Genomic DNA, 26,220 nt, shown 5'->3' with positions numbered 1-26,220 from the left:
TTTCGTACAATATTCTCGTCACAAGACATAATCATATACTTCTTCTTTTCGGGATTTACTTCCAAACTTATCTCTTTACTTGCTTCAAATAAAATTCCCATGTTTTCCCTAATCGTTTGTAAATTTTCTCCTAACATATTCACGTCATCTGCATAGACAAGCAGCTGATGTAACCCGTTCAATTTCAAACCCTCTCTGTTATCCTGGCCTTTACTAATGGCATACTCTAGAGCAAAGTTAAAAAGTAAAGGTGATAGTGCATCTCCTTGCTTTAGTCCACAGTGAATTGGAAACTCATCTGACAGGAACTGACCTATACGGACTCTGCTGTACATTTCACTGAGAGACATTTTAATTAATCGAACTAGTTTCTTGGGAATACCAAATTCAATAAGAATATCATATAAAACTTCTCTCTTAACCGAGTCATATGCCTTTTTGAAATCTGTGAATAACTGATGCACTGCACCCTTATACTCCCATTTTTTCTCCATTATCTGTCGAATACAAAATATCTGATCAGTATTGATCTATTACGCCTAAAATCACACTGAAGATCCCCAATAATTTCATCTACATATGGAGTTAATTTTCTCAAAAGAATATTGGACAACATTTTGTATGACGTCAACAAAAGTGATATTCCTCGAAAGTTACTACAGTTAGTCTTGTCCCCCTTCTTAAAGATAGGTACGATTATGGGCTACTTCCATTGCTCTGGTACAATTTCCTTTTCCCAAATAGCAAGTACAAGCTTATAAATTTCGTTAGATAATGCGCTTCCACCCTGTTGTATTAATTCTGCTGGAATTTGATCGATACCTGGAGACTTCTGATTTTCTATCGCAATATCAACTTGAGAAAGTGTGGGTTCGGGTATAAATGGCTCAGCAGATTGTACTTCAATTTCGTCCCGATTTGGCCTACGTATATTTAGTAGTTGTCCAAAATAGTTTTTCCATTTGTTCAGGATTGAATGAGAGTCTGCAAGCAAGTCACCATTCTCATCCTTGATCACGTTTACCCTTGCCTGATATCCATTCTTAAATTCCTTTATGCCCTTATATAAATCTCTAGTGTTTTTATTTTTACTATTTGTTTCTACCTCATTCAGTTTTTCTTCAAGTAATCTCTCTTTTTATTCCTAAGCATACGATTTGCTTCCAGTCTTTTATTGAAATAATTATCTCTATTCGCCTCAATTGGATCCTGTAAGAATTTTAATTTTGCCTGTTTCCTTCCTTCTACTACCGTGCAACAATCTTCATCAAACCACAGTTTCTTTTTCTTAGTTTCATAATAACCTATGCTCTGTTCAGCTGCAATTTTGATATTTTCTCGGATATTTTCCCACACGCTATTAGCATCTAACTCTTCCTCAACTTCGTCAGAACTTGCTAATGTGGCAAATCTATTTGAAATTTCGACCTGATAATGTTGCTTAGTTTCCTCGTCCTTTAATTTCGGAATTTCTAATATTAACTTGCTCTACTCGCTTGGCTACTGATATTCTTTCTCTTAGTTCTTCAATTACCAAATGATGGTCAGAATTAAAGTCTGCCCCCCTGAAGATTCGAATGTCTACTGTACTAGTGTGTCTTCTTTTATCTATCAAGATGTGATCTATCTGGTTATGTGTCAATCCATCTGGAGAAGTCCAAGTATATTTATGTATATCCTTATGGGGGAATGTTGTACTTTTGACAATTAAATTTTTTGATGTGACAAAGTTGAGTAACCTAACTCCATTATCATTACTACAGTAGGTACGTGTAGGCTCTCTTTTCCAGTGGTTGGTTTAAAAATATCCTTCCGTCCTATTTTAGCATTGAAATCTCGCAATAAAATTTTCATGTGATATCTAGGTAACTGATCAAAAGTCTGTTCCAATTCCTCATAGAAGCTGTCCTTTATATGGTCGTCTTTCTCTTCTGTAGGAGCGGAGCATTTATAACTACGATATTGCACCATCTACCCTTAAGTACTAAATATGATAACCTATCACTGATAAATTCGACCTTTTTACTGCTGATTTTATTCTTTCACGAATAAAGAATCCTGTTCCTAATTAGTGATTATCGTTTCTTTCCCCATAATACAAGAAGTAATCTCCTATTTGTGTTATGCCGTTCCCATCTAACCTAACCTCCTGTACTCCCACAAAGTCTATTCTATATCTAGCTAGTTCTTTTGCTACTAATGTTACCCCTCCTGTTCTATATAGACTTATAACATTCCAAGTACCAAATCTCAAAACCTTATTCCTTTGCTGTGGTCGTGCCAGAGAATCAGTCCCATTCCGAAGCTTATTTGAAGGTTTCGTAACAAGCTGTTTTTTATGGTGATGGGTTGTTAGCCCTTCACCAAATCCCCAAGCTGGAGGACTACCCCTCATCGGCTGTCCGTGACTGCTTATTCAATATATTCACAGTTACCCTCCATATCTGGAGGCCGTCTCCTCGATCCACAACCTGAGGACGTGCCATGCCATGGTGATAGGGACGCACAATACATGGAAATTTGATCATAAATATAATAATTAATTTGTTTGTTAAATAACATGAGACAGTTATTACATAAAATTAGTATAAAATGTAACTACGAGATCTACTACAGACACACTTTAAGTTTATATTGAAGAATTAATTTTTTCAAACAAATCCTGCATAGTTGGCTTATTAATGAATTTTTTGACCTTGTTTATTCAATTACTGTTCCAATTTTTACACTCGTCTTGGATTTCTATAATGCATTGAAATTTTTAGATGACTAGAGATCAAAATGATTCTCCAGAGAGAAGACAGTATGCAATGAAGGCAAGATATTCCAATTCAACACTACAGCAGGCACTAGATGATATAAACACTGTAAAACTTGGTACTCCATTCCAAGACAAACACTAGTGGATAAATTGAAAAATAAACACAGAAATAATTTTGGGAGGCCAAATAGGCCTATGTTTTCAGTGAGAATGTTGGTGCTCTGTGCTATGATGATTAATAGTCTCATATAAAGGATCACTTCCGTGGTAGGCCTACAGTCAATGGCATTGAACTACATGGTTCAATCTTCAGATACAAATTCGGTTATGAGATCAAAAAGGGACGACATTGGATGTGGTCTGACCAGTTTCAAGTAGGTTGGACGAGGAATAAACTGTTTATTATTTTTGTTGAATTTAATTTTTAAGTTAAAAAGCTTAAATTTATTTATGGGACGAGAAGACCCTATAGAGTTTATATATATTATTTATTTATTTTGTAATAAAGAAAGTTAATACTGTAAGCTTGTAAATAAAAGGGGCATTGATTATGTTTAGACTGTGAAGAATTTGATTAAAGAATTAAAAATAACCTATATCAAACATATATGTAGGTAATAAACACATAAAAATTGTGTTTATGTTTTCTTTTGTAATGCTGGTATATTTTATTGTTATAGTAAATGTTTCTACGTTTTCAATAAACTTTTTTTTTTTTTTTTTTTTTTTTTTTTTTTTTGTGACTTCATATGAAATAAAATTTCATGTATTTTCTTATTAAATGGTCAAAAGTTACCTTGAATTTGAAGGGGAACATAGAGAATTGAATTTAATAGGAAAACACATATGTAGTACAAAGTTTCCCTAAATAGCCATGTAACTTTGTACCGCCATTAAATGTCAAATTTTACCTATGTCAGATATGATTTTTGGTGTTGATTATGTCTGATCCTATAAAATAAGCAATTTTTTTAAATACTTTACTTTTAAACATCAATTTCAATAAACACTATTTTAGGTAAGTATAAAAATACGATAGAAATGGTGCAGAGTTACCCCAAATGACTATAGTGGAAGCATATTTCTTTCTTGTTGTCTAATATAAAGGCGAGATAATTTCTATTGAAGTAGCTACTAGATTTTGAGCTAAGATCGTGTCGCATCTGTGGACCTGTAAATTTTCTAAATGTTAAATAAGTAGTTAATCTTACATAATTATTAAGTAGATAAGTGGGTTTAGACATTACTTCAAAAGAAAATCTTTATGACCTCAAAATGTTGGATTCACGGAATGTTGTAAGTAAATTTAAGGAGTAAGTAGTTAATTTTACATAATTATTAAGTACATAAGTGGGTTTAGACATTACTTGAAAAGAAAATCTTTGTGACCTCAAAATTGTTGGATTCACGGAATGTTGTAAGTAAATTTGTCACGTTCATGGACATCATGCCTGTGAATATCACATTCGTTGATATACCCTGTCCATAGATATCACATGTATTGATTTGCTATGTCCATGGATGTGAGTGCACGGATGTGATACTTAATCAACGGACATGACTAAACACCAATTTTAATCAATTTTAAATTTATTTGAAATTATGAAATATTATAGAGGTAGATAAGTTATACAAACAAACTTATATTCTAGTGCCACCCAAATGAGCAAAGCTCGTCTTTGGGAGCACTTCAGCATTACTATTATTAGAACTAACTATTTAGTATTACTATTATTGTAACAAATTATTTATATTACTATTATTATAACTATGGATAAAAACATAAAATTTACTTACTTACTTACAAATGGCTTTTAAGGAACCCGAAGGTTCATTGCCGCCCTCACATAAGTCCGCCATCGGTCCCTATCCTGTGCAAGATTAATCCAGTCTCTATCATCATACCCCACCTCCCTCCCTCAAATCCATTTTAATATTATCCTCCCATCTACGTCTCGGCCTCCCTAAAGGTCTTTTTCCCTCCGGTCTCCCAACTAACACTCTGTATGCATTTCTGGATTCGCCCGTATGTGCTACATGCCCTGCCCATCTCAAACGTTTGGATTTAATGTTCCTAATTATGTCAGGTGAAGAATACAATGCGTGCAGTTCTGTGTTGTGTAACTTTCTCCATTCTCCTGTAACTTCATCCCGCTTAGCCCCAAATATTTTCCTAAGCACCTTATTCTCAAACACCCTTAACCTATGTTCTCTCTCAGAGTGAGAGTCCAAGTTCCACAACCATACAGAAGAACCGGTAATGTAACTGTTGTATAAATTCTAATGTTCAGATTTTTGGACAGCAGACTGGATGATAAGAGCTTCTCAACCGAATAATAACACGCATTTCCCATATTTATTCTGCGTTTAATTTCCTCCCGAGTGTCATTTATATTTGTTACTGTTGCTCCAAGATATTTGAATTTTTCCACCTCTTCGAAGGATAAATCTCCAATTTTTATATTTCCATTTCGTACAATATTCTGGTCACGAGACATAATCATATACTTTGTCTTTTCGGGATTTACTTCCAAACTGATCACTTTACTTGCTTCAAGTAAAATTTCCGTGTTTTCCCTAATCGTTTGTGTATTTTCTCCTGACATATTCACGTCATCTGCATAGACAAGAAGCTGATGTAACCCGTTCAATTCCAAACCCTGCCTGTTATCCTGAACTTTCCTAATGGCATATTCTAGAGCGAAGTTAAAAAGTAAAGGTGATAGTGCATCTCTCTGCTTTAGCCCGCAGTGAATTGGAAAAGCATCAGATAGAAACTGACCTATATGGACTCTGCTGTATGTTTCACTGAGACACAATTTAATTAATCGAACTAGTTTCTTGGGAATACCAAATTCAATAAAAATATATAATACTTCCCTCTTAACCGAGTCATATGCCTTTTTTGAAATCTATGAATAACTGATGCACTCTACCCTTATACTCCCATTTTTTCTCCATTATCTGTCGAATACAAAAAATCTGATCAATAGTCGATCTATTACGCCGAAAACTGCACTGATGATCCCCAATAATTTCATCTACGTACGGAGTTAATCTTCTCAAAAGAATATTGGACAAAATTTTGTACGACGTCAACAAAAGTGATATTCCTCGAAAGTTACCACAGTTGGTTTTGTCCCCCTTTTTAAAAATAGGTACAATTATGGACTCCTTCCATTGTTCTGGTACAATTTCCTTTTCCCAAATAGCAATTACAAGTTTATAAATTTCGCTATATAATGCACTTCCACCCTCTTGTTTTAATTCTGCTGGAATTTGATCGATACCTGGAGACTTGTACTTTTTCAGATTTTCTATCGCAATTTCGACTTCTGAGAGCGTGGGTTTGGGTATAAATGGCTCAGCAGTTTGTATTTCAATTTCTTCCCGATCATTTCTATTTGGCCTATGTACATTTAGTAGTTGCGCAAAATAGTTTTTCCATCTGTTTAGGATTGATGGAGAGTCTGCAAGCAAGTCACCATTCTCATCCTTGAATTTACATATGTTAATAGGTAGGCTACATAATGATAACATATTAATTTGCAGGAAGGAATATTTTAAAGAATTGTGTGAAATAAATGATATACATAATCGAAATGATAGCCATCCAAATCTTGGATTTAAAATATCGGCATCCTAATCAATTCAAATGAACAAAAAAGAAAATCTTTTTTTTTTTTTTTTAATTTGTTATTGTTGAATTTTGTTAGTTCAGGTTTTTAAATAAAAAAATTGAATAACTTAAGGACAAAACATGAGCCATGTTTTAAACCAACAGTTGTAAAGTGTTAGGTTCAGTTATGGATTTTTGTACGGTTTCTTCTTGCATAAATTTTTCTCTTATTTGTAGATTAAAATATTTAGAAAAAGAGGAAGGTGGATAAAAGAAGAGAACATAAAAAGTTAATATTAAAGATATTTTTTACTAATTTGTCCTACAGAATAATATCTGTAATTAATAAAAAGTTGAGCTTGAGAAGGTCTACTGTCTCATATGTAGACATGCAAAATACTTAAAATAAAATACCAAAATTTGATCTATACGAATAATGCAGTTTAATTAAGTTAGTAAAGACTGAGACAAAAACATACAAAAATAATTTTTATTCTAATTGTAAATTTCAGAAAACATTACTTAAAAAAAACACCTTTTCTGGGGAATGACCCAAATCTTAATGTCGTCTATCATCTGATATCTTCTGCTCCAAATTCTTCTCCCATTCAGTATACCTTCCAGTGCTTTAGCACTAGTCTATCAATTCAAAATATCCACACACAGAATGGCTGCAAATCTTTGCAGACAGATCACCTGAAAAAGGTGCTGGAGCTGCACTTACATGCCCCCTTTTTTTTTCTCTTCAGTTTACCATAATGTTTGTCCATATTCTACAAATTTTAATGGAGACACAGCTATCTACACAGCTTTACAGATCTGTTGTACAGAATAAATACATTTCAGGAAGTTGTAGTTCTATCACATTTGCAAGCCATCATATAAGCAATAGCTAGATCATCAACTTCAGAGAGTATCAAAATCCAGAAATCTAGAGAAATTATAAGTCATTTGATCAATTTGAAGATCATTACAATACAGTGGATCCCCTGACATTGTAATGTAAATGGAAAAGAAATAGCAAATGCCCTGGCAAAAAGAGATACAACAATAATGCATTCTATAAAACAAATGATTCACAACAAATTTCATTTAATCGAGAAAAAAGAAATAGAGGACAAAATTAAAGGCAAATTATGGGAAATAATATAAGACATATTGAAGAAATTCTACAAGAACCACGAAAATTTGCTGTCACTTTGTTTAGATTGGTGACAAACCATGACTGTTTATCAAGCCATCTGCATAGAATAGAAGTATTCAATACATCTTCCTGTATCCTTTGCAAAAGATGTGCAGCTGTAGAGAATGAAGATACCTAAGCGCAAAGATATTGGAGTGCAAGAAGACTAATGGCTTCATTGACAAACATCTAAGCATTGGACAACATATATACACACACATGCGCACACACAGGGAGAAAGTGTGTGTGTGCATGTGTGCATGTACGTTGACATAATAGTTCACTTTCATCCATTTCTTTTATTCTTTTTTAAGATTCACTGGTACTGCTAGACTCACACTACCAGAATACTATGTCCAACTGTTGATTTTTCCTGACCGCCTGTTTTATGATTAAAAAACCTGAAATGCTCCTTTGATCCTTAGTTTGTTTTAGATATGTGATTTTCAAGTTTGTCATATCTGTCGTGCCATTCATAATATGGACAGCTGACGTCTTGCTTTTAAAAGTTGGCATAATAAATCAGTTTCAGTTCACTAAACTACTAACTACTGATGAATTAATAAAAAAACGCCACTTAAAATAACACCAAAATACAATTATTTAATTACTCTCAGTATTACACTTGAAAATACCCAGACCAAACAATGATGCTCTGCACTGCAACAATCTTGCCCATAATTGGCTCTTTCCGAGGTCAGTGTTGAATAAGAAACTAAACTAAACTTTTCTGGAACTGCTTTAATTTTCCCTGAACCTCATTCGCGTGTTTGGACATATTCTGCACCTCTGCTGGTGAAGAGTACAGATGATAAAAAAGAGAGAGAACCAATTATTGTATCAAAATCTAAGGCATGTCATGTGTTGCATTTAGGAGTTATTAATAATATAGTAAAATATGTAGCGACAATGAAAGAGAGAACAGAAAGGTTAGGGACGAAATCTGTTTCATATAAATTGTCTGGCTATAAAATTAATTAAAATGTGAGAAAAGTTCAGTTATAAAAATGGAATTACCACCATTCGTATCATAATTATAGTCAGGCCATATGTAATATTTTGCCTTTTACTGTGAATTATCAGTATTATCATTGTATGGCAAAGTTGTTCCATATTATCTAAGTCTGTGCAGGTAGTTTCTGTCATACACAGTCATTTCCCACACAAAGTACAGTCAATATTAATCTTAACTTACGAAATTAGTCATTATTAGTGCTGTATTTTAAGAGAAATATCTTCTGTTGTTACTTTTAGATTCTCAGGTTACTGAACTACAAGTTCTGGCTGCAGCATATGTGGAAGCTTTAGAAGGCCAAGTTAATAGTGGTAAGAGTGTACTTTTTTGTCCTTTTAATCTAAGAGTTCCGTAAGTAAACATTTCAGTTAATTTTATCATTTTTTGCTAAGGTACTTAAGTCTGTACAATTACAATAAAAATGACTAGGTGAATAGCTAAAGCTTTGATTTTTTTTGCTGGGGATCCGAGTTGTTATTCTGGAAATGCAAGTGGAATTTGTGATGAACAAGACGTCAATTTGGACATTTTTATGCCATATATTTCATCATTTTTTCATTATTTTACAATTTTTTATGTAATGTACTATATCCTTCTCTATGTATGATGATAACGTCAGTTACTGTCATAGGTTCATAATAAACATTCCCTTTTATAGTGGAGTCTACTGTTTGATATACATGTACCTTGAAATGTGAAATTTAACAGTTATTGTTAATTAGTTTCCAATATATATATATTCGAACTTTAAATAGTAATTTCAACAAATTTCTATGTAATACTGTATTTATTTAGAGTTAGAAGACACGTAGAATATTCATTGCTGGGTTATTCTTACTCTGTTGATTACCATTGAATAGAGACAAAAACACCAAATGAAATTTTATTGATCGTATCCTTTCTGTGTCAAGTTGACAATAATAATTGCCTTTCTTCATCCATGTATGCCCACAAGAATTTGACAGTCCAAGAAAAGAAAAATGGCAAATAATGTTCAAAGCGAGAGCAGCGTAAAGAGTTTGTTTTATGTAGGATAGTACTGACTTTAAACTCTTCCACACTGGTCCCAGTCCCAGACGTGTATAATGAATATGTCGCTGACCATCATTAATAAAAGTTTTATTTGTTAGTGTTGTAACTATTTTTTTTATTTTGTAAATTTTAGCCAATTGAAATTTAATTGCATTGATTGGTATTTGAATGTAGGAATTATAATTGAATTCGGTTAAGTTAAGTATTTCAACAATATTGAAGTTAATAATTTGCAAACATATTGTTCAATTTGTGGCATGTTCATTGTTGTGTGATAAATGTTAATTGGTATATGATTTTTAAAGATATGAAAGATGCTATTTGTAGCTGGAGTGTTTGTGAGGTTAGGTATCAGAAAGAGACAAAACCTTGGCTCAAAATCTCTTGATCACTAGACTCTACTAATCAGTTTAGCTTATAGTGGCGCCATAAGCTTGTCACTAACCATCAATAACTGTCAGGATGTGACCAATATTTTTCTGAATGTTTAATAGCATGTATGTTTTGACTCACAGTTACAGCATGGCCAGTGATTTATGTTTTTCATATCGCATTCCTTCCGTATTTCTTTCTCTCACAAATTCTGTAGCTCCCAACTGTAATTCCTTCATTCCACATTAGACTGGTTACAATCACCTTTCACTCTTTATATGCTGCCTGTTCCATATAGACGATTATTTATCTACTACTAACTTTAATGAAATGTTATTTTGGAAGCTCACATTAGGGACATTAGATGGACTCACATTTGCCTGCGTTGAGTTATGGACAACTTCAGAATCCACACACGCACCAGCAACAGAATTCTCCTCTCTTCCCCTTAGAGTACGTAAGATTTGCGACTGATTTCTTGAATTCTAAGTATTCCTCCACGTACTCTTCATTACTCTACTTCCAGCCACTATGTCATTTCAGTGTCAAGATATCTGTTCCACTGTTTTCAAGAAACATCACAGATGACCATCTAAGGCAATGTCCAATGTACTCCTTAGCATTTTCAAGGCCTAGAAATTCGGCAGTTAGTTTTGATACTTTCCCAAACATTAATTCCAACCACCTGCATTTCACAGTTTCCATTTCGATAAACAACAAAATATTTATTGGTTTGTTTTGTATGAACTCGAAGTTCATTGTATTTTCTGCAAATACTAAGCAAATCAGTAGAATCTAAATGATCGTCAACAACAAAACTTCTGGAAACTTTGTTTTGGATTGAACTATTCTAATAACTGTTAATTTGTAAAGCTCATTTCCATTGTGTTTGTTCTTACCTTATGTTTATGTTCTTTTAAAAAAGCCTGTCACTAATTACTGAACATTACTTTCAGCATTTTTTTTTTTCGATCTCCATTCTAATTCTCTGAAGTAAAACAGTGTCCTGGAATGAAGTGTCATCTTTTTTATCCAGAAACCTCACGAAGATATAGGGATCTGGAGGCATTATGTGCAAGAATGCACTGCAAAGACAATACACCGGGTGTTTCAGCACTTAAAAATTGTTTCAAACATGTCATAACTTTATTTCAGTTAAATTTAAATATATATGAAAACGGATTTCAGCTGATTTTTAGTGAATATAGTAATTATATATGAGGGCAGTCATGTCACCATCACGAGTAAGTCGCCCGCCATGTGAACAGTTCTATTGCTATTTTTTTTTGCCATTACTGGTGGTTAATATTTACAAATTCTGAAGGCCTCTTTTCAAATTCTACACTATCATTTATATATCAACACACAAATTTTTGTTTTAATGTACAAATTGAATAATTATTTTACTCGTTTAATTTCCCTTTATCTTTTATCTTTTATGTTTGTTAATTCTGGATCCCAGTGGTCAATCTCACTTGAGGAAGGATGATTTTAAATAAATCTTAGCAGTATCTTTATTCTTTCTTTAAATATGTAGCAAATCTCGTTAACTTGATCATTTTCAGTATTGTGCTGCATATTTAAATCAATTGATGAAATTGTACTCTATGAAAGCCAATTATTCTTTAAAAGTATTGTCTTCCTTTCACAGTTAGGGAAATTTATGTAAGATACAGTAATTTACTAATACTTTTGTGGCGCAGAACAAAGCAAAAATAATTTTTTACTAAATAAGTATGTAATATAATTCAAGTGTATAAAAAGCTTTTGAGAAACAATTTTTTTTTATTTCTGAATGAAAATTTTCAAATTATGTTTTCCTTCAGAAGGAAAGTACTGCTAGGAGTCTTGTGTCACATAAAGTTCTCTTTACGTGTGTGATATGTAAAGAGACTATACTTCATTTATCTAATAATATGAACAGAATTCTCAAAATGTGTTAAACTAATACAGCATCATTTCTCTTGTTCCTTATGTTATACAGGAATATCCATTACATTGCAACATTTAAATTCAATATATCGACTATAATGCTTTTCAAGTGACTTAGTTCATATGTCTCACCTTCTTCATGGCAACAACATTTTGTCTGTGCATATGTACTCTTACTGTAGTTTTGTGATTGTATTCATATGTAGTCAATCTTTTTTTCTTAAGTTAATACTTGTATATGGATTTTCCTGTATGTGCATGATGGCCTTAACTCTGCCAGTGAAAATAAAACTATTAGTTATTATTATTATTATTATTATTATTATTATTATTATTATTATTATTATTATTATTATTATTATTATTATTATTAAGTAATATTTAAGTTACCAACACTAAAAGCAACTGAGTCTTAATAATAAAACTAGGCAACATTGCTTAGGTGCAAATGGATTGTGTTATTCTGGGCTTCTAAAAAAGTGGTGTCCCCTTCCCCCCATGAACTAAGTAGCATGAAAAGAGATATAACTATTAGTTCTCGAATTTTTTAGTTTGATAAGGTCTGCTTTTTCTTTATTAAATCATGAAATAAATAAAAAATAATTAAGAATTTCATACAAAAATCTGTTTTCCATTTTAAACTGTTCTTTCTTAAGTGGGTGATGAAAACAAGTAATGTGTAACCTTATATAGGTATTCCAAAATGAGTTTTAGATTCCCAATAGTTATTTTTTACTTCTGTTGTTTTCTTTTTGAACATTAAAAAGGTGAAAAAGAAAAAAAAAAACAGTCTTGTGTTGTATGCCTGCAGTTCTCACATCCACGAGTAGATGGTGACTCTGGTGATGTTCTTTGGTACCTACAAGTAAAAATAGTGTACACATTTTCTAAGTAATGCCTTGGTATCATAGATGGAGTGATTAAAGTCATGATTCCATATTTGTGACTTCAATCGGATAACAGTAATAACTGGACATATGCACCAAAATAGTATTGAGAGTACTATTTTACATAATTATAACTAGGTTTGTAATGTTGGGGATAGAGTACAAATGTTGACTGCAGCATGGTACATAGGCCAGGGACGTGAGTTAGTATAAGGACATTGACTTGGTTCTGTAATCAGTTACGGGAATAACAAGGTGAACATAAACAAATCTGGACAGCTCTAAAGATAAATATAAGCTACATAGCATTACAAAGGTATATTTTTACGTAGTTTTCGTTATGTGCAGAAGAATTATCATTCATGGGTTTTGAGTTTCCCCCCTTCCTTTTCTTGTACTACAATGTCTCTGGATATAATATCGCTTGTCACCTTGTATTACATAATTTACATATAATGTTCCTGTCTTTCACTTCATAACACTGACCAAATTCTGCTGCAAAAATATGCACCTGAGAACCTTCAATCTTCGGCGTTATTATTCAGGAGGTACACTGTTTACGCATGCTAGAGTAGTGAGTAGTGAACGAAGTATCCAGCAGGTACACTGTTTATGCATGCTAGAATACTGACTGGTGAATGGATAGTAAACTTGAAATCACCATAATGCAGCCTATCTGTCCCCAACATTATAAGCCTAATTATAACATATTATTTATTTTACATAATTATAACATTGTTATTCATAAAATAGCATGAGCATTGTTTTTGGAATTGTATCATGTCTTACATTGAAGTTGATGAATTTACATGTTCTTGTAGTCTTATTCTTATTGGTTGTCCTCTCTTGTAGCACCTGACCAGAATGCTGAGACAGAACGATCAGAACCTGTTGAAGCTCAAAATAGAATCTCTCAGTTGATTGCAAGGAAACGTGCTCAATTGATGCGGTTAGCCCGGACCCGATCCCAAGGTGATGATGCATCAGAAACTTTAAGAACAAAGAGCAAGAAACGGAGAGACCGTAAAGCAAGAATGTTGATGCTTGGCTCAGGACACAGTACTGATAGCAGTGATAGTGGACGAGAAGTTGCAGCAAATAAAGAGGACAGTGTTGATTCTGAAGATGACGTGATAAATGATAAAGTAAGAAGGAGGTTAGGAAGTACTTTAAAAAAAAACAGTGTAGGTAGTTACCAAAACGGTAAAACAGGTGCTTCATCATCATCAAAACCTTCAAAGAAAATTGAAACAAAGTCTAGCAGTGATTGTAGGAAACGAAGAATGAAATATATGTTAGCCTTTAGTGAAAGTTCTGATGATGAAAGTTGGAAACCATCTCCAAAGAGAAAAAAGTTGTGGAACCAAACAAAAAGTACAGAAACCAAAAGTAGTGATACTGATGCTGTTGGTGCTTCGGAAGTAAGTGGTGAAATGCAGAGTGAATCAGAGCCTCAACTGAATGGTGGAAATGAGAATGGCCAAAACAAATTAATTAAAAAAATAAAACGGTTGAGAAAACACAGGGGAAAGCAAAATGAGTCAGAAAATGCAACTGTTGCGGAGGACAGTGATTCGAATTCGAACACCAGCAGTGATTCTGTATGGTGTAGAACTAAGAGATCCGAGAGGAGGAGTTCTTATCATGACCGAACCACCCAGTCAAGCAGTACGAGCAAAGCAGTAAAAAATGGTTTAGTTGGTAAATGGAATGGAAAAAACAGATGTGACGGACATGAGAAGAAACTGATAGAAACTTCGTCTGATTCGTCTGATAATGGCCAAGAAAATTTCAATCATAAAATTTCCCTCATAAATAAAGACAATAAAGTTCCTATTTCCACGAGTCCAGAGGCCTTAGCTAAGCTCAAAATACCATATTCTAGAAGTTTTAATTACAATAACAGTGTTTCAAAAGAACAAAAAGATGAATGTGATAGCAGTAGCAGTGATGTTGGAAACAGCAACATTAGTAACAATAACAACAATGAGTACGTGAATGGTAGTGGTGCTGCAGTCTCACCAAGATGCGAGATAAGCCTTTCCAATCCAGCAACCCCCAACATGAAGCAGTGCAACAGATCCCTATTACACATAGAAACACCGGACAGTGGCATTGTTATTGCACCATGCAGCAGTGCTGGCAGTCTAGAATCAAGCTCTACTTTCAACTCTCGACCTGGAAGTAGCAGTGGCATCCATCATGTGGAGTCCAACAGTTCTCATCTTGTAGGCAGTGGGGCAACGGACAACGATGGCTCTGATGGCCCTGACTGGTTGATATTGAAGCAGTTCAAGAATCGGCTCAATAGAGCACGTAGGAATTACAGGAATCACATAGGTGATTCAGATTCAAACTAAATTGGAACTTCATATGTGATCATAGATGCTTATAAATAGCCTGAAGTAGCGAGTTTAAACTACGAAACAAATGGTGATCTGTGGAAAACATTGCAGACAGAATTGCCATTTTAAGTAATAGAATTATATGTGAATTTGGGAATGTAATATAAAGAATGATTAGCAAATTGTTTCCAAATATGGGAATAATTTTCATTAGCATTTTTGTATCAATATGGTTATCATTAGTAACTATCATTTTTTACTATAGGCATTCATTTTGGAATTTGCCATTGGTGTTTCTCCAGAAAGAGATTGGTCACAAGACTACTTGTTAATGAGATGAAAAAAATTTTCTCTATACCCACAGATTGTAAGCATTTATGAGTATCTCTTATTAACCTATTGTATTTATAAATATGGGCCTATAATGAATATATTTTTCACGGAATCCACGTATCAGTGTATGTGGGTTCTTGCTGTTTTCTCTCTCACAATCATCTAATGATAGAAATTAACCATTTCTTACAGACCACTGATATAATAAGTATATTCAGAAACCTGCATACACAGACCACTTGATAGATAAAGTTCTGCATAACCATCAAATACCTCATCAGCAGCAAATTTGTTGTGATTTGATATTATTTCTTACCTACAGAGGCTTTTCAGTGGTTTGCCATTGTTTATATGGTCAACTGAAATGTTGACCTACAATCGTACACTTGTAAATTAATTTGGATATGCTCTTCTTTGAAGGAAAGCTTCCTGCTTATCTTCGTAAGATGTGTGACAGTTCGTTTCACTGATTTTTGTCTTCCATTTTGCAATGAGTTAGAGCATACATGTATAATGCAGAACTTCCAGTATTTCCTGGTATGTGTACATATATAAATATATACATATAGTTTATCATTCATTTTTGGTGTAATTAATAGATGTAGTTTATTATTTACATCTAAATATGATCATATTTGATTTGTCGTACTGACATGTGACAGTCAGTCGAGTGAATGAGTTGTACTGTTTGCACATATTCGTGCAGCTATGTTGAATTCTAGTCAGTTGGCTGTTTCTGTATTTTATACAGGATTTGAAAATAGCAATACACCTGATAAGCTTAATTATATTCCTGAGGTTTGATATATTATTTCATGTCAGCAGATTTTCTGCTCTTCCAAACTGATTTTGATTTTTGTTTCATATTATTATAGAAGTTTGTATAGTAGATAATGTAACAAATATACAGATCAGGAGACTAGACCTGGCATGTGAACTGTGCAAGAGGGGAAAGGATTGGCAATCGGAAAGAGAATTTGTGTCAGGATGGTTAATATTACACGAATCTACCAACGCTAGAGCCCTGTTTACCCCCGCCATATTCATTGATGTTATATCCACAACACATAAGGTCACATGACAGGGCATGCCTCCTGTACTGTATGGTTACTGTTTCTTTAGGATATGGAAAAATTGATAGTGATGTAATGTCATATTCACGTCATTTTAAAGCATTATCAGTAGCAGAATATTTTAATCTTCTTCTTTGTGTACAATAAGAGAGAATTTTTTTTTTATTATGAACATCAAATTTGTTAGGTTTCATTTGCCTTTTTCTTTCTTCTTCTTTCTTTCTTGCTTTTGCTTTATTTTCCTATTTCCTTTCTCCCCCCCCCCTCCTCTAATTTTTTTTCTAAGTTCTGTGTTCTCTGCTCCTGATACATCTCTTTCTCGTCCTCTTGTGTTGAGAAAATACATAATGTCCCTTTTGGAGTATATGAATGATTCTTCATACAGAAATCTTCCAATCAACTGTGTTTGTAATTTATATTAATAAATTCCATTGATTTTGTTCATTGACAGAAAAAAATGTTAGTTCTTCGAAATATTGAAATAATTTACAAGGAAGAAAGCTGTTCACATGTCCTGTATTAATCATAAAACTACATACTGTCCTACTAGGAATATCAGTGAATGAAATTTGAGTTCATCTCACATTCTCGAGATACATTTTCTTCCTCTTCAAACACGTTTTATTCCCACTTAGTTACTATAATTTTCGCAATGCATTCCTTCTAATATTGTTGGAGTTACAATTTAAATTACACTCGTACATCAATAAACGATTTTAATTAAAGTTAACAAAAGAAATCTCACATGATAAATATGTCATGACTGCTTAGTCTGTTAAATGAAAACAATAGTTATTTTTTTCATCATAATTAAAATAATAAGAATGGATTTCTCAGTGTGGAAACTACTGACTCAGAATGAAAGAGTGATATACTATTTAAGTGCAGTTTACATAATGAATGTGTTTGATTTCCATTGATGTTTAATATGTCTTGTGTGGTGTTTATTAGCATCATTTTCATTTATGTTAACTATATTAAAAGTATTTAGAAATGTATATGTTTACTGTCATATAATTATTTCTTTTATGATTATTACAAAACTTGGGAAGATTTTTCAGATTTGAATTTTACAGTCCTTATTCCAATTTGTAATTCTACAAATTAAAAATCCTCCTAGCTCAGCTTACGTTAATTATGGTGGATGATATTGGTTCACTTTAAATTAAGTTATTTGTTGTTTCCTGTTCATATATTAATTTGATTAAATATTATGTTTTCCTTGCATCTGTGCATACTATGCAGGAAGTGACACATGCTATGAGTTGCGTTGCTTGTCTTTCTATGTTTTTCTACTTTTTTTTTATTTATGATCAAATTTGACATCCAACAATCATTTCAGTTACATGCTGTTTGCGTTTGTTGGGTGGTATAACTTTATAAGATTCAAATCTCCTGACATCAGGACATATTGTTTCAAAGTGAAATGTATTCAGTCAGAAGAGCATGACATTGCTCATTTGGAACTGTTTGTTTTTATCTGTGAAAAGCTTTTACAGGTATAAATATCAAAGAAAGCCACAACATTAATATGAGTTTTATATTTTGGGAGGTATTCATTCTCGTTTAAATGCATATATAATGTTACGATTTTTAATCATATCCATTGTCTACAAATACTTAAATTGGTAAAATTATGTTACATAAATTGTATGAATAATTCATATTTATTAACATCACTAATTTTGGTGTCATTGTATACCTCAGAATCAGTTTTGTAAAATATCCATTTTATATAACTTTTGTGTGTAGTAACATAAAGTTACATAAACAGTACACTATTTTTTTTAGTGCAAACTCCAATTTGTAGTGAGAATGAAGAAAATTTACTATAATGGTTAGGAAAGCAGATTGAAACTTGTATAAACATAACCATAATTCAGCATAAGAGCATATTTGTGTATATAATAAGTCAAAATGGAATAATTTCCAATAATTTGACACCTAAAGTGGGTGTTAATTTTACATAATGTAGATTCTGTGAAAAAATTGATCTAAAATTTGTCATAAGATTTATGCTTCACAGTAGATATACGTCCACCGAGTTAGATCTGTGGTAGTATGTCTGCCTCCAGACTAGCCGGCCGGGGTTCGATCCCTGGTGTTGTCAGAAATTTTCATGTAAAATTTCTACCTCGGGACTAGGAGAGATGGCAGTGGACAACTTCTGATCACTAGATTGTGCACAACTATGTCAGAGTTAAATTCCAAATTTTTCTGCAGTGCATACGAAAAGAAGGCATATGTCACTGTTGATAGTGATTTGTCTGTCGAACAGATATGTTAAGCCTTGCAGCCCCCTTGGTGCTATTTGATAGGAGTAGAATACATGCCAGGACTGAGTTTTCCCTTCTCCCTTCCTATCTTCATCACTCATTCCAGACACTACACATACACTCACCCTAGTACACGACATCTCTTGACAGATAACATCATTTACAGTGTGGCTCACGGAAGTGGTGTGGAATTAGAAAATAGTTCACAATCCTGCCATTTATCAACAATATGCGGAACCTGAATCACATAAAGTGAAGTGGGTAGGCACTGGATACATAGTACGTATATACATACATACATACTGCCCGTGTCTCACTTTCTGAGCTGTTCCTTTGTGGGACAAGATGCAGAGGGGGAGAGTGGGATGTCCAGGGTACTGCATGTGCCTACTACCCTACGTTCAACAAATCGGACTTTTTAGGATTCCTTTCGTCAGCTATGGAACAAGTTCAGCCATGGACAAGCGAATCTATAGGCTGTCCCCTCACAAAACAAATTATGTCCTACTCATCAATTCCTGTAACTAAACACTAATACCAGTTATAGACTACAGTCTCTACTCGAGATTATCGACCTAATCGAGATTACAGTTATGTGTATACATCCGTAAACTCTTTCCTCTATGGCAGTGTTTCTCAAACTTTTTCTACCGCGAAACCCCTTTTAATCTAAAGTGTAACTGCGGATTCCTTTTAATATTTTATTAGTATTTAATAATTAACAGACAAGTGAAAGCTAGTATCCCAATAATTCTGTTCAGTGGGACGAATGTATTTGCTTTTTAAGCCTGCAATCTGGTTTTATGGCGGGAAGTTATACTTTCATTTCTACTGTACTTCTGCATTTTGTCTTTTCGGTATTTAGTTTTAGTGAACACAAACGCAGAGAATCCAGTCATGAAAGTGATAAGTATTATGGGTATTTTCTGTTTTAGATGTTTATTAAACATATTATTATTACGCATATTATTGGAATATTATTATTGCGCATATTATTGGAATATTACTATTACGCATATTCTTGGTATTATTATGCAGATTCTTGGATTATTATTATTATTATTATTATTATTATTATTATTAATATTATTATCATCATCATTGGTGGTTTCATGTTACTATCGATTCATATTTGCGTAACATTTAAATATTTTTATAGTATCCACCAGGGGCGAAGCTGAAGGGTAATCTGTGAGCCTTAGAATATCCTTTGGATTTTCAAGAAATAAGCGCATTTACATTTTCCTGTTTTCATTGGTATAGATAAATGAAATCTCTCTAGTATTACGCTCTCTAGTTACAGAAGGATTGACGCCAGCTCCTCAGCGCGGAACCAGCGCACAACTACATTGTGGCTCCTCACTGATACTGTTTCAAACCAGACTCGCTACAGCAGATAGAGAAAGCATATGCGCATGCGCCAACTGGAATGCTTGCATACGTCACTAATGCTAGACAGCTCTGTGAAGAGCCTAGGCTCTGAACATGTTGCCGACCTGGATGGCTCAAGCGGTAGGGCCACGGTATATCTCTATCGCTTGGTCCGAAAGGTTGTGGGTTCGAGTCCCGCCTTGGACATGGGTGTTGTGTACATACTAGTTTAAGAAAGCTGAAAAACAGAAAAGAAAAAGGTAAAAGAAAGGGTCGCGAAAAAAAAAGAAAAACGTGTCATTCAGCGTTACCAACCTCAATACTAGCGAGTCTGCTACAAACATTCCGAAATTCAGCTACAAATACCAAAATGAAGCCACACACATTCAGAAACAGAATCCATGACCTATGCTATAGTTACAATGTTGGAAGGCGGATGTGTTGAATATGTCATTCATTAATTTAGGGCCAGTTCATTTTTGTTGCATAGACGACTCCCAATAAAAGACAGTCAGGTGTAAGCGAATTCACGAATCCAGGAATTGACGGTTAAACAATGGGTGCTATTCACATAACAGGAAAAGAAAACTGAAAATACCAAAGCTTCCCTTGCCATAAATAATGGTCACTGTGTCCGGAATTCAGTCCTACCTTAAATTTTCTGTTATGTTTTCGTAATTTTTTTGAGGAAGCGAGAAACTTCTTATGGCTATTAGAGTGTGAGAAAATAAAATTTGGTAGAAGAAAGTGTTTACACATAAAATTGAGTATTCACAAATTGTCATTCGATCGAATCTCATTCAGCTACATTTTGCCATTCGACTACAACCATTCTGCTAAAAGCTACGTTTAGCCGAATTCATCCACGGTTGACAACGCTGCAATCTGTCATTGTGTAAGAAATTATGGTATTAAAAAAAAATATCGCAGATCTTTTTGGCCCCTGAAATTTTAAATGTTAAGCAAAGAAGCGAGTCACTATCCAACTTGTATGTCTCCCAACCAGCTGCAGCCCCCTACAGATATCATCCTGCCAAATGCCGTGACAGTAGAAGCACAGTCTACTATATACAGTCACGAAGCTTGAGTTTTAAGGGTGCTAGAAACAATAGACTGTGACGGTACTATTTTGCATTGCCTGTAATGAGGCGATATTAGCGATCCTAGTGGTGAGCAACTATCTAATGTTTGCATATTTACTACGTATTGAGCTTCGCGACTGTATATACTAGACTGTGGTAGAAGTACACTCAGAACTCATGTAAATTGACCTATAATGCCGATAAGTTAAGAAAACCAAATCTAATAAAACATTACAGACTGTGCGTTTATTGTTATTGTTAGAAAATTTTGCCACTACACTATCACTACTGCTTTCATTGTAATTTGTTATTATTATGATCTCCATCCTATCTATCCTCTTATCATTGTGACTTCTATGTATATAGTTATCTTCCCCGTAGAAAATTAAATTATGGTTTATTTAACGACGCTTGCAACTGCAGAAAAAATTATTTGTTTACGTTGACCACTTACACATTGTGTTGCAAATAAAGTGTACATGAAACATCAGCATTTGCAATCATGAAGTAAAACTTGCTGTAACAAATGTAAAATCTCTTAGAAATTAGGAAACTGTTGAGGAGTGCATCAAAGATGCCAAGACACTCAGGCAGGATCAGGATAATTTATGACACTACAAGTCCTAGCTTTTGAAATAATTGATACCATAGTGATACAGATGGAATCGAGATTTGAAGATCTTAAAAACTTTAATTTTGTTGAATTACTCGATGAAAAACAGTTCCCTGCTTATAGATCAGTGTTTCCGTCACTTAAGTTGAGTGCATTGGTAAAAAAAGTATCCATGCTTTGACAGTGAACAGGTTCAAAATGAACTAACGAACGTTTATTCTGACCAAACAAAGCATTTGCCTGCAGGTTTGTTGCTGAAATATTTTTTTTAACAATGGCCTATCTATCAAGAAACAGTGTGGCTCATAAGATTGATTCTCACCTTCCCTGTATCTACTGCACAGAGTGAACGACGTATGAGTGCACTGAAGAGAGTTAAGACATTTTTAAGGAACTCCATGTCAGATTCTAGACTGAGCAATTTGAGTATTCTGGCTATTGAGAAGGGTGTGTTAAACAGTATTTCCAGGGACGACATCTTCAAAGAACGCATCATTGACATCTTTGCAGAGCAAAAAACACGCCGACTGGAATTTACCTACAAAAAAAATATAAGGTTTGAACTTTAGAATACCCAGTTGCATGAATGTAGCTTCGCCACTGGTATCCACTAAGTATAAAATAGCAACCGGAGCAGCCCAATCGGCTAAGGCACTTGCCTATCGATCCAGAGTTTCGCTCGGGAGTGGATTCGACTCACCCTTGGGCTGATTACCTGGTTGGATTTTTTCCGAGGTTTTCCTCAACCATAAGGCGAATGTCGGGTAATCTTTGACGAATCCCTGGCCTCATCTTGCCAAATACCATTTCACTATCACTAATCCCATCAATGCAAAATAACCTAGTATGTGATACAATGTCGTTAAATAACCAAGTAAAATAGAATATAAAGTGAAATTTAAAATCATATAGGGCTGACGGAACCCCAGAACATACTTTGAGGAATGCTGCTCTATGGTAATTCAGCAGTTGTCCTGACTGAAAGAAGAGTGGCCTAGTGTGTACATACATTTTCGGAAATCGACATCAGAGATAATATCGATAGTGGTAACCATGATTACAGTATCCAGTATTATAGACAGTAAAGACCCCTGCAGTTGCATAGGATAATGTTTTCAGAACATGATTGTAATATGCTACCGTGCCACACGCTGCAGCTTCTGTGATGGTCTGAGCAGACCTAAGAGGCGTGGTTATAAGCACTAGGGAACTCTCGGCTTAGGATGTGAGAGACATTACGTACAATACATTACATAACATACATACATACATATTTGATATACTGATAATAGTAAATAATTGACGTTTTTTCTAAGTTTTCAACAAGCAAGACATTATCTTTGTAACTTAATATTAGTACATACATTGAAAAAGTTTTTTCTGTAGTACATCTACAGATATGAGAGAATTGCGTACTAATTTTGGTTTGATTTTCCCGTAAAAATATTAACTACAGTAGAGCATCGATTATCCGAAACAACTTGGGACGGGGAGTGTTCGTATAACTGATTTTTCGGAAAACCTATCATTTACAAAAACAAATTGTACCGGTGTCAAAGGAGCAGTATGAAATAGAGAAACACTGTTATTAAACACAAAACCGTACAGATATATTTTGTATCACATGTCTTAAAATAAAACAGAGAACTGACTAGACTAGTTTGACAAGTTCAAAATGGCCATTAAAGTAGAAAATACAGTTTAAGAAAAGAAGTCCAAAATTTTCTTTCCTTCAAAGCCAAGACTCGTTTTTTTGCAGCCAAATCTCGCAAAAGTGCTAAAGGAACTTCTACATGGCAAGCACGCAAATTTGAATTTGCCGATTGGAACGCTTTTGGTTAACCAATGTTTCGGTTGATCGGTATTTGGATAATCGATGCTCTACTGTAATATACAGAAAAATTTTAATTCATTTTCAACTCCATATTTGTTTTGCTAAGAAAAGCAGTGTTTCAGAAATTTTGTACTTTGCTTTGCAGAAATAGTCTGCTCGTAGCTTGGTTTCCAAAATAGTAGTAATTTCAGAATGGGAAATACCAAAAGAAAAGGTTTGTTACTTTGAAGTTTGTAAGATACTGTTCTGCAAGTTGAGAAAATATGAAATATCATTGTACATATTTTAGGCCTTATAAAACTTTGATATTTAAACCTGGTATTTGAAACTTTTTCATATAGAGTAACAGGGGGTAAAGACCCTATCCTAAATATTTCGTTTCCCTGAATCCCCAGGTGACTGCATTGTTGAGGTAATGTCTGCCATATTAGAAGCTAGAAACTGTGTATATACAAAATTTGGTGTTCATCTAAATAATGAATTATTTTCAATTTTTCACTATTCTGATATATTGGACCTGTATATTATTAGCAATAGACGTTAAAATATTAATAGCAACTACATTTCTTTGTCCGTGCTTTATTTCGTTGCTTATGACGAACATAATGTCTAGTTTGTTGTTTCAAAATTTCTTTGCTAAATGACACCACTTGCTTGAATTCTTTAGACTGCCATGTGGGGTAAAGATCCACATGATAAATGGGGCAAAGATCCGAATGAAGAACTTTGCCTCATGGATCATATTGCAATATTTAGTGTGTTGCTATAATAATATAGTACTCTAACTTCGATAGGAGATTACAGTATTTTTTGAATGATTATTATAAACGATAAATTATTTTGCAAAAATTGCTAGAGAAAAAGGACTCTAAGCCATTAGTATACGAGTATGTAATGGAACAAGTAAGACAACTTTTCGATGAGGATATATATAAAAAAGAAAATCTGCCAAAATATCAAATGTAGAAGAATCTACCTTAAGAAAAGGTTTCAATAAGGATTCGGTGTTTCAACACTTGGTTCTTCAGGCATACATTTAGTGACATAAGAAAATGAATTGACAGAGTACCGCAGAAATTTAGATTTGTGATTTTATGGCCTGACACTTGAAACACTTCGTCAGTGTGCATACCAGTGTGATGTCCGAAATGTTTCTCATAGATTCAGTCACAAGACATAGATGACTGTTGTCAATTCATCTGTTTTGTTTATGGCATGGATAATTCGATCCAAGTAATAATGACTAGAGTGTCATTCGTATTTTGATATCTATAAATATTTATTTGTAAATATTTCATACTTAAGCAATTTTGCAAGTTTATTTAGTAAGTGTGTTCATTTGTTTTGGGATCTTTGCCCCTTGTTCCACTGATCTTTACCCCAATAGCTGGGGTAAAGATCCCAATTGTTGCATCCAATTTAAATTACTAGAAATCTAATAAAAATAGCAAATACGATTTTACAAAAGTTAAAGAAAACTATAAGGTATATTTAACTATCAAAAGCAGATTAAAATAATGAATAATGTGAACAGAGGAATAACAATTATAAAAATTGCAGATATTTACCCCCAGTTACTCTACTTCCCTAGAAAATTTCTAGTTACGACAAAATTTCAACTTATATTGCGTGCTTATTTTACGAAGAACTGTTCACAATAAATTATATATAAAAGGCACAATCAATATTGATAATCCTACATGCCCAATATTGTTTTTTTTATGAATCAGATAAAGCAAACTTGCATAATGACATCGAATTATGGAAAAGTATTCTTAAAATCTGTAGAGGAAGGAAATTAATTTGCACTGAATTTTGTTAAGATATTATAGTCCTGTAAAAATACAATATTGAGGGAAGAAAATATCATGTATAGAAAATACTTATTTTATAATAAGATTTATAGATGTAGCATGATGACATGAAATGTCAGGGGATTTCAATCTTACCATAGTATTTCCAGTAGTGCAGATTTTACATCAGATTTGAGAAAAAAAGTGAGTGAATCACTGTTGTAATTAATCCACATGACAAAGTTATGTGCAGAAAAAAACCCATAGGAAATAAATGCGTGAAGTAACTTTTAGTTGCATAATATATGAAGTACAGTCAAGTTTATTATACCTAGAGTTGTTCAAAATTCAGAATACTTTTGAAATTAGTGAAGCTTTGTTAAAAATAAAAATATCATTTAAACTCAGAAAATAATGGATTTAACATCACAATATTAGTTTTCAGTTGTTTTAAATCACTTGCAGGCTTAATTTTTAATTTAAAAAATCAAAGTTATTTAGGTTATTGTGTACGATATTTAATTCTTTAAACCCCCCATCTCTCTCTCTCTCCCCCTCTCCCTCCCCTCCCCTCCCTCTCTCCCCCCTCTCTCTCCCCCTTCCTCCCTCTCTCTCTCTCCCTCCCCCTCTCCCCCCGCTCTCTCTTTTTTTATTTTTCATAACTTTATTAATCGAAATATTTCTTTAATCTGTAGCTGC

General features: G+C 33.7%; 1 protein-coding gene across 3 annotated transcripts in view; it reads left to right on the top strand.

Moving 5' to 3' along the window:
• LOC138700168 (DDB1- and CUL4-associated factor 5) overlaps positions 1-17,550 on the top strand; it is a 159,461-nt gene extending 141,911 nt beyond the window's left edge. For 2 of the 3 annotated variants that reach the window (XM_069826577.1, XM_069826579.1), the window contains exons 9-10: positions 8,818-8,889; positions 13,654-17,550. In XM_069826577.1, coding sequence (XP_069682678.1) covers positions 8,818-8,889; positions 13,654-15,161 — 1,580 coding nt within the window. In that variant the 3' untranslated portion in view covers positions 15,162-17,550. The remainder of the gene's footprint in view (positions 1-8,817; positions 8,890-13,653) is intronic. The other variant, XM_069826578.1, reaches the window with a different exon arrangement.
• Positions 17,551-26,220: the final 8,670 nt, after the last annotated feature.

The sequence above is a fragment of the Periplaneta americana genome, chromosome 5, assembly GCF_040183065.1.
Source record: "Periplaneta americana isolate PAMFEO1 chromosome 5, P.americana_PAMFEO1_priV1, whole genome shotgun sequence".
NCBI lineage: Eukaryota > Metazoa > Arthropoda > Insecta > Blattodea > Blattidae > Periplaneta > Periplaneta americana.
Note: the sequence above shows the minus strand (reverse complement) of the source record. Positions and strands in the feature narration are given on the sequence as shown.